A 10,592-nucleotide genomic window follows, 5' to 3' on the forward strand; every position below is an offset into this window, starting at 1 on the left:
GTTAGACTAAGCGATTTATATACATAAATATTATGTCATGCATTCCGACTGAAATTACGCCGTAGCATTTGCTTTGCAACCCAGTAACTGGCTTGCCAATGCCGAAAATATACCGATGTGGCCTCTTCACAAAGTTCGTACTCCATCTTTTTTGAAGGTCTGGCCAATCCCGTGAAATATAACTATGTGGTCTCTTCACAAAGTTCGTACTCCATCTTTTTTGGAGCTCTTCGCTAGCCGTATCTGCGTTCTATTGGTGTAGTCTAACATTTTTCCTCGGTTCCTGTCCCTTTGCTTTCCAGGATTACTTTGGTTTTCAAATATAATGTGCTATCATCTATATTTATGTGAACAGGAAAGTTTGACAAGACAAGGAAATAGGGTTTTCTAATCTGTTAAGAAGATCAAATGGCGTGGACGAAAAGGCAACTGAGCACACTTCCTTTACTTATATCTGCCATTCTACTAGTCTGCACTGCAAACGTTATTCGCTCTTTGACTACAGGTTTAACTCATTCCATTATCGCCACATATTTCCGTCAAAATAGAGATGGATGACCTCGGTACTTACTTGGAACGATTGAAGCGAACGCCTTCTGCAAATTTCTTCAACACATCAACCCAGAGACTGCGTGGACAACTGCGCCCCTTGCGACTTACTTCAAACACGCCTTACGATCTCACTCAATGGCATTACGATGCTCTTAAAAGAAACAGTCCTCAGACTGGCGGCCCAGCAGGCTTCAATATTATTCAAAGTAAAATTACACTATCACTGAAACTCAGAGGATATGAGCTCTGATTACACACACACACTCACACACTCACACTAGCTCGATAGCTCACGATGATTTACAATGAGAGATAGCTCTCTTTAAATAACCTAAGAAACGAATCTAGATGACCTAATGCATGACATAAAAGTAGAAATAATTGAGGGTCCTGTCAGTATCTTTATCCACTGACGGTGTCTACTCAACTTTTCTTTATATACAAAGATTCGTCACAACATGTGACCAACAGTGTCACATTGCTGACAAAGAGATTCTTTACCAAGAACCTTTCGGACTTCTATCGCTGTCGTATCCGAATTCAGAATCTGATGGAGTATGGACCTTATCCCAATCGTACGATAAAGTTGCCGTGGAATCTTTCCATGTTGTCGTAAGCCATGATAAATAATCCTTTTCCCAAGTTGGATCATTTTGTCCTTGAGCATCTTGATATACATCCACAAAGACAGTATCTTTTTCACTATCCACTTTAGCTTTTCCTTTTGGATCGTGGATGATAATAGAGGAATCCTCTTTTTGTGGAGCCCGTGAACTCTGTCCGGTGTCATAATTGAGACGAATAGTATCTGCCGACTTCTTTAAACTTTTGGATGGAAATAAGAAATCATCTTTATTCCACCGGTTCACATATGCAAAAGGATCAATTTCTATTCCTAAGAAACGATCTTTTCTACTAGTCTTGAATACTGGCAAAGACTGTACAGCCAGTTCAACACCATCTAATAAATCCCACTTAAAGATCTGAAACATACTTACAGACTGTTCAATACTTGATTGAACCCATAATTTACATTGATGGCTAAGATTGCCTTGTTCTTGCCACCCTAATTCAAACACCATTGAAGAACAGACGCGATTAGAGAGAAGTAGATTAATCAGGCAAACTGCGTCTTCGGACCATGAACATGAATATACATTAATAGTAATCACAGCTTTCTGATTTACTATTAAGCGAAATACTTTTTGATTTCCTTGCAACAATTCAAGTGTTTTAATCATTGATATCTTCTCCCCCAGTTTTAAAGAATGAAAATCTTGGAGCCATAATGAAATCTTTTTGATTTGTTCTGGATCATCAGCGAGAGTAGATTTCACAATAGATTCTTTACCATAGAGCTGTGAAAATGGATTAGGCTCAATAGCATTTCGAAATTCCATACTTTGATAATCCCATGGCTCTGTAAATGTTGCTAGGTATTGCAGGGTCCGTAATACACATTGAGAAGCTCTTTCTTGAATTTTCTTCTGACACTTTCCTTGTCGTATCTCCCAATCAGCAAAAGACTGAAACATTTCAAATTGAGGGAAAGAATCTGTAGACACAAAATGTTCAGTATTTTGTTGCAGATATGCAGCTTCGATTTCTTCAAATAAATCTGGGATTTTAAGAGATTTCAGAAATCTTTCAACCAGACCATTCATATTGACTTCGATGAGATCTAACATTTTAGCAGTACTATACATTGAAGTAGAGAAGTCAATTGCTCCAATTATCTGATAATAATTCAGAGTCTTCAAAGTCTTGATCATGTCTGGAGTATAATGACTTAGCCAAGTGTCATCAAGCTGAATAAAATAGAGCTTAACTTGTAGATTAGGTAGAGGATATACCTTTACCAGTTCTTCATTGAGGTTGAGAAAGATGCCAACATTTTTATGCTGCCAGGCTTGACATCTTTGAATCCACTGATTTCTTCTTAATCGGAGACCGATTACCTTTTTAATCTGATCAGTGATATCTGATAATAAATATTCTAAAATATGAAAACGCTGTACAAATGTATCAAAAGAATCATCTGCCGCACTGGTTCCGGCAATTGTAAACAGGCTTTCACTGTACACATGAACTTTATTCATCTCTCTGGTAAGAGCATCAGGTAAATAGTTAGAATTCCCTGGAATCCATTCAACATCAAAATCATACATTTGAAACCACATCTGCCAAGCTAATAGACGACCTCTAGCTAACTGCTGAGATATCTTAGCATTCAAGAAATATTTGAAATTCATTGAATCAGTTCTAATCAAGAACTTTGTTGGTGCCAGATATATTTCAAATTTCTGAATACCATTAAAGATTGCTAAGGTTTCTTTTTCTGCAGGGAAATATCCTTTTTGATAACTAGTAAATTCTCCTGAAGCATATGCACATAATACTTCTTCTTCATTACCTTTCTCATCTCTCCTCTTTTCAAAAAGAGTAGCTGCCCAAAAATGATCAGAAGCATCAGTCTGAAGAATTAAAGGACCATTACCAGGAGGTTTAAGAATTGGCAGTTTCTGGCATTCTTGTTTGAGAAGCTTCACTGCTTGAGTAGCTTCTTTGGACCAACCACCATTGATAAATTCTCGGATAGGAGAAGTTTTAGCAGAAAGATTAGGAATATATTTATGTACATAATTAAGAATTCCCAAAAATCTTTGGATCATAGGCTTGTCTTGTAATTCATCAGGAAATTCAGATAACTTTTGTAGCACATGAGGTTGCATCTGAATTTTACCTTGTCTGACTGTAATACCAAGAAAATCAATACTGTCTTGAAATAAGACCATTTTCTTCTCGGATAAGACTAAGCCATGTTTCTTAGCTTCTTCTAGGAAAACTTCTAAATGCTTCAAATGGGAAGCTAAATCTGAACTAAAAACAAGAATGTCATCAATATATACAACAATGAAATCGTATGAACCAAAAATATGATCCATCCGACGTTGGAAGAATGCAGGAGCATTCTTAAGACCAAATGGCACAACACGCCATTGATAGAACCCAGCTGGACATGTGAATGCAGTCTTATGACGATCTTCTTCTGCAATTTGTATTTGATAATAACCAGATTTCATATCAAACTTGCTAAAGATCTTGCTATCATGAATTTTCTGCATTATTGTCTCTTGGCGAGGCATGGGATAATTAAAGCTCTTAGTAATAGCATTTAAAGGCTTATAATTTATCACCATCCTATCTTTACCTCGAACAATCTCAGAATGATTGCGAACTAAGAATGCAGAACAGGAATAATGAGATTCACTTACTTCAATCAAATTAAGATCAAGTAATTCTTGAATTTGTTTCCGCATCTCTTTCTCTTCATCTGGAGTGCAGGGTATTAATTTGCCAGTTACTCCATTATCATGTAGAGTAATAATTTCCTGCTTAGGGCTCTGAGCTGTCCAAAAAGCTTGAGGATTGTTAGAACAACATTTAAGCAATTCCTCAAATATCTGAACTTGTTCTGCAGACCAATTAGGATCTCTAATGGCCTTTTGAGTAGGTTGAGCTTTGGCTTCATATATCTGTAAAACTTCTTCCCAATCATGAGATTCTTTTCTCTGTTGGGATTGCCGTTTATGACCTACCTTTTTCTGACTCTGATCTCTCCTGGCTTCAGAATTAGCCAAAGTTAACCTGGGGACTGAGACTGCTTTCTTCTTGATATTGCAAATGATTTTATCATTGCTTATTGTAACAGGTAAGACTGAATTAATGAAAGGCATTCCCAGAAAAAGACTTGCAGAATTATCATAATGTTGAATAGCAGAAATCTTTATAATATTCCCCCCAAGTTTCATTGAAACATTATCAACATAATGAGTCAGATTGACTGAACCACCAATGGTTTCAGATCGAAGGATATTCTGTAAGGGTTTCCATAATCCCTTAAAGAGAGATGGTCTAGCCAGATTGTTAGAACCACCAGTATCTATGAATGCATCAACAGAAATCCATTCTCCACGAACTTGTACTTCAACAGGTATATACAACATATCACTAGTTCTGACAAGTTTTTTCATAAATGCTTGTTCATCAGCAGAACTAGAAGGAATAGAAGATGATACAACTGTTTTTGGATATGGACATAAAGAATTCTGAATAGGCTGAGATTTAACAGATAACAAATTAGGTAAAGAATTCTCAGTAGCAACAGTTGTAGTAGTAGTAACAGAAGTATCAGAATATTCTTCTGTTTCATCTTCTTCAAAATCAACAGAATGATCATCATCACTTAGATCATCTTCATATAATACAGACTCTTCATCAGAATCTTGATAGGCAAGATTCATCTTATTATTATAATCCTGTACAGACTCAGTATCTGACAAAGAAGCATCAGTCAGAATATATACATCTGAGACTTCATCATCAGAAGCAACAACAGACCAATCGTCTGCAAACTCTTCAATATCAAAACAGGCTTTGAGCTTATTAGAGGAACTCTTTTTGCAGTTTCTTGCAAAATGTCCTTCTTGCTTACAAATAAAGCAAGCATTATCTTTTCTTGGCTGTTTCCTCTTTTTGACATACCTAAACTTTCTGAATGGTCTCTTTGGATTAACAATTCTTTTAGGTCTGTATTTACCATATCTCTTTGATCTTCTTTTTCTAAAAGGAGTCCAGGGTAAAACAGATCTACATACATTCAGATTAGGTGAAATATCATGTACCTGTTTTTGCCAACACAAATATTTAACTTTCTCTTGACAACGAAATAGGAGATCAATCCAGTAAATTTGGTCTATCTTTTTACCTTGGATTTCAAGATCTTTCATAATCATATCCCCTATATTTCCCGGTAATTTAGAAAGAAAAGCAATCTTCTGTGTATGGTCATTTACCAGATTAGCTTTATAGATTTTACCCATATAATCAGCTCCAAATTGATCTAAATCTTTGAGATTAGTCAATTGCATGCGGGTTAAATCTGTAATGATTATTTTCTTTTCATCTTGTGGCTCGGGAACAAACTGTGTTAACAAGAGAACTTCTAAAGTAGCCAAGCCTAAAGCTGCTACATTATTGCGTTCTTCTTGAGAAGCGCTCATCCACCAATCCCAAACAATTCCAGCCATTCTTTTCTCCGCCAACAAGAAAATGGAGAAATTATCTAATTTGGAGACAACTTGCATTTGATAAAGTGCACCTATCCAAATTCTGATAGATTCTGCAGGATTAGATGACTTATCAAGATCTAAAACATATCCAGAAGAATTAGTATGAAATAAATCTTCTTCAACTCTAGGATATTTTGGATCTCTCTGCACATTGGCTTTCTGCAAAGATGGCATAATAAATGATGGAAACAAAGTTGCAGCATTTTCTATAGTAGCCAAATCTCCTTTGTTCTTATATAAACTAGAAAATTTAGGAGGTACAGTTTTAGTACTTAATTGGCTGTTACTAGATTCAGCAAAATCGGCAACATCATCAGGTGATTCACTTGTTTCCCATTTAGGTGGAATTTCCATAGATTTAACAAATCTTGGAGGCTGTTCTTCTCTTTTCTTTCTTTGTCTTCTTCTCTTCTCCTTTTCTTCTCTTCTCTGCTGTTCAGCAGATTGTTCATCATGCAGAAGTTTAAGATTGGCTAAGATCTGATCACTTTGAGAACCCAAATCATCAAGAACATCTTCAGCATGAGCACACCATGTAGTTAAATAATTCCCAATTTGATATGTCTGATCCAAATCAGTAGGATTCTGAGAATTATGTTCAATGAGAGGAGCACAATCAGCTCTAGTAGGTGGCTGTCTAGAAGAGGAGGAAGTAGTACAAAACTTGGTCTTGGGTGGCCATTTGCCGCCTTTTACAAATCTCCGATTGGCATATTGCCATTCTTCTATAGGAGGAAAAGCATTACGTATTCTATGCATCTTATTTACAGAAGGTAAAAATGGTTTATATTCAGGTATATACAATTCATGAGGTGACAAAGAGGGTTCACCTATAACTTCAGTTTCTTCTTCTTCAGGTATACTTTCAGAAACTTGACTTCGAGAAGAAACTTCATGAGGGACCATCGGAAACACATATCTCTTTGGCTTAGAGACAGGTTTAGGAATGACTGGTCTTTTAGGAATTATCTTGACATGGCCATTATCAATAGTGACTCTTTTCAGTTTGGATTGAGGCTGCTTTGGATCCACTATTGACTTGTATTGGAAATACCAATTATCAGGTAACTCAGTAGGGTCATAGAGAACACCTTCGACTTGAGCATTAGACATGCCAACTGTAACACAATCCTTTAAGACAGGCTGTTTTAACTTAGGATGTGCTGTATTAGTTAATTGGAATGAGGCTTGTCCTATAACAGAAAGGTATTCACTTTCTTCAGCCATTGTTAACCCTTGTACACCAGATAGTAATTTCCAACAATCTTTTAAATGAACATCATTTAAACTAATGGCATAATCAGGATATATAGTTCCATACTGACAACCAGAAGCAAGGTTTCCTTGGATGGTTCCAATCCTAGCATGTTCATAATTTTGATGACGTGTGTCAAACAATTCAGCAATGCAGGGAGTATTGATTCCATGTCGAAACAATGGAGCTAAACCAATTCTTATCCCCCCAAAATGAAGATAGAAATATTTTCCATCTTTAACATATTGCCGAAACTTTTTAATTTCATCATCGGAAAATAAATTCAAAGCAAGGATTTGAACAGAAGGACCGGATATCTTAATAGTAATTTCGACTTCTTTCAGAAAATTTTTCTTCTTAAACAAGAAAGTCATGGGTAGCTTATAGATATCAGTAGAATTAAGAGTAGGAGGAGTCCAATGTTCAGGGTCTTCAACTAATTCATGATTTTCATTTTCTACCGACTCGGACTCAGACGATCGTGACGAGACTTCAGTTATGACTTTTCTATCAATAGATGAAAATGATCGCAACAGATTGGCCATAATGAACTATAACAGAAATAAGACTAATGAAAGCGTTTATCTACTTAGTCCAATGATCAACAGAGTGACCTTTCGAAGGCTGCTGGCTTTCAATAGAATTCTGTCTATAGAGTAGTGAGATAGGATCTAGAACAGGGCTCTGATACCAAAAATAGATGGATGACCTCGGTACTTACTTGGAACGATTGAAGCGAACGCCTTCGGCAAATTTCTACCAATTACGAAATTATTATGACTCTCATATCATTATTATAAATTGAACTTTTGTTGAAGTGTTGTTAGATTAGGGTATTAATTTTGTTCAATTAACTCCTGTGGTTTCAGGGTTTTGTTGAACTTAATTTTCTGTTGCTGTATTAGCGTATTAGTTTTGTTCAACAAATTCTTCTGGTTCCAGGGCACCATCTATGCTAACATGTTTGCTACGAGCAACATCCCTTGAATTTTTAAGTGGAATTTTCTTACTCCTTTTTTGTTACTATATTTGACAAAAATTTTAAGTCATAAAGTTATTTACACAAATATAGTATTGATGGTCTATTAAAAATCATTGTCATGGGTACCCTCCAAGCATTAACAACTTATCAGGACACCACATAGAAATGTGAAAACTAAAGCAGGTCTGGTCTTCTGCTCACAGAGAAAGATCATATTTTAAAGGACTCCGACATATGGACAGCAAAAGCAACAGACCATGGAGTAAGTGTAGGAACGACTTCTGAGATTTACCCATGATTAGCTTTCAACGTCTAGTTTTATTATTTCAAAGAGTTTTGATTTTGCAGGTCTCCTCGGGCGGGCCTAGGACGGAGAAGCCTGCAGATGGAAGCCCAGAGATGAATGATCTGGAAGAAAACTGCAACAATGCAGATTGTGAAGAAGATTGGTCGATGAGACGAGAACTGGTTGCTCATGTGGACTACATCTACACTCAACAGCACGACCCATAAGGCTCGCGTAATGCTCAGCTATATTGCCTACCCTGCAACAATACTTGCGGTCCTTACAATCAACGAGGTAATAGGGTATACGAGAAGGTCAATATGTATTGGCACAAGAACCCTATTTATTTTATGAACAATTTTATATATCCATTTTCTTGACATGTATCAAATATTAGAGCACCTATATCACAAAGACTTCCCTACGGATTTATGCGTTAAGAGTTCCGTGTTCTGCCTTTACTGCTTCCTTAGCTTCGATATGGAAGAGTTCCATGTTCTGCCTTTACTGCTTCCTTAGCTTCGATATGGAAGATATGGAAGTGGGATGTAGTATTTTGGTTTATAAGTAAATTAGTTTAGATTTATTTTAATTTTGGATTTATTAAATGTTTAAATGGATCAATTTCTTAATTAAATTTTGTTTTGTAAGTTTTTAGTAGATCCAGAATTAAGATAGATTTATGATTGTTTAATTTTCTTTTAAATAGACTATATTTCACATGAGTACCATAGAACAATAGCATAAGTTATTATAAACCTGAGCTCAAAAACCAATTTAACCATCTCAAATTTACTTTTCAAGAAATATCATTTCCTTCATATTATTTTTATTTTTGGAGAAGTACTTTTATTTTGAACAATATTTTACCCAAGTATCTTTTCCTTCACTATTAAAAAACCATCTCTTTTCCTTGAAATTATTTTTATCTTTATCTTTGGAGAAGTACTTTTATTTTTAGCAACCTTTTACCTAAATATATTTTCCTTCACTTTTAAAAAAAAATCTTTTTTTTTTTTTTAATTATTTTTATCTTTATCTTTGGAGAAATAGTTTTATTTTTGGCAACATTTCACCTAAATATCTTTTCTTTTACTATTTAAAAAACATATTTTTCTTTAAATTTATTTTTATGTTTAAAAAAATACTTTTTTTGAAAAAATTAAACAAAATTGGTTATTTTTTTTAAATCAAAACACATACCTAACCAACTACATATTCTATACCGTAACTTAACAATACACCCTTCACCTTTAAACGGTTGATTCTTCCATCACAACCAGAGATCGTATACGTTTCGTTATTTTTCCGAAAAAAAAGTATATGTTAGAGTTTCTAATGAGCCGGATTAAAAGGTTAGATGGTTGATCACTCGAGTCACAACCAGATATCGTATACGTTTCGTTAGGAATGGGATGTGTAATAAATATATAATAATTATTGTTCAGAAAAAGTATATGTTAGAGCTTCTTATGAACCAGATGTGCTGTTTATATTTAATTTTTATTATATATATGGAAACCACTTTCCGTAATCCCTTAAACGAATTTTTCAACCTTTGAAACAGCCACAATCTGATTGCAATATTAACTTACATCTTTGACCACCATGTACAACATAAATTTTTATTATAACCCTTACATTATCAAACTACATTAAATAATTCACTTGTTAAGCAAAGAAAGCCTTCTTATCCCTTCCATTTTATGAAGAAATACGAAACACAGTTTTTTCGAGCAGCAAGGTACTCCAAACAGCAAACTCCCTTCTCCAAGCCCACTTTTTCGCACCCATAAGCAAGGGCATGATTTTATTTGATATATTTCTTTGAATTTTGCTATTGTGTTTAGTAATCAGATTCGAAACCATTGTAATATTCAATATGGTTGATATATGTTAATTGGTATCATTTTCATGTGCTAATTGACATATAATCGATGTATATTAATCACATTTATTAATGTTGGTGCATTAGTAGACACTCAATGTGTGTGTGGGGAAGATTAATGGACAATGGATGAATCTGTTCAAGCTATAGTCGAGGAGGGTTTACTATGGTAAACCTATAGTTGACTATGGATGATCATGCTAGTCCACTTCAACATATATTTTAATATGATAGATTATGATTGAAAATGGTTTACCACTATTGACCATGGTTGCCCACATTTGATCATGGTTGACAATGACTAACTATGGTTGGACATAATGACCATGGTTTAACCATGTTGATCATGGGTGAATATGGTTTGACAAATTTGACCATGGCTTAACCATGTTGACCATTGTGAACATGGTTTGATAAATTTGACCATGGTTCACAATTTACTATGATAGATTATGATTGATAATGGTTGACCATGATTGACTATGGTTGTTCATGTT

At 35.0% G+C, this 10,592-nt stretch overlaps 1 protein-coding gene across 1 annotated transcript; it reads left to right on the forward strand.

Annotated features, from left to right (window-relative positions):
* The first annotated feature begins 242 nt into the window (after nt 1-242).
* LOC149203657 (uncharacterized) lies at nt 243-8,618 on the forward strand. The gene is made up of 3 exons (XM_089400227.1): nt 243-505; nt 8,125-8,183; nt 8,270-8,618. Exons 1-3 carry the CDS (start codon nt 409-411, stop codon nt 8,432-8,434), a joined length of 321 nt encoding a protein of 106 aa, XP_089256353.1. The 5' UTR covers nt 243-408; the 3' UTR covers nt 8,435-8,618.
* The last annotated feature ends 1,974 nt before the right edge of the window (nt 8,619-10,592 follow it).

This window comes from Pinus tabuliformis, chromosome 2_1 (assembly GCF_031772625.1).
Source record: "Pinus tabuliformis cultivar Carrire ecotype Pingquan chromosome 2_1, CPIR1, whole genome shotgun sequence".
Taxonomy (NCBI): Eukaryota; Viridiplantae; Streptophyta; class Pinopsida; order Pinales; family Pinaceae; genus Pinus; species Pinus tabuliformis.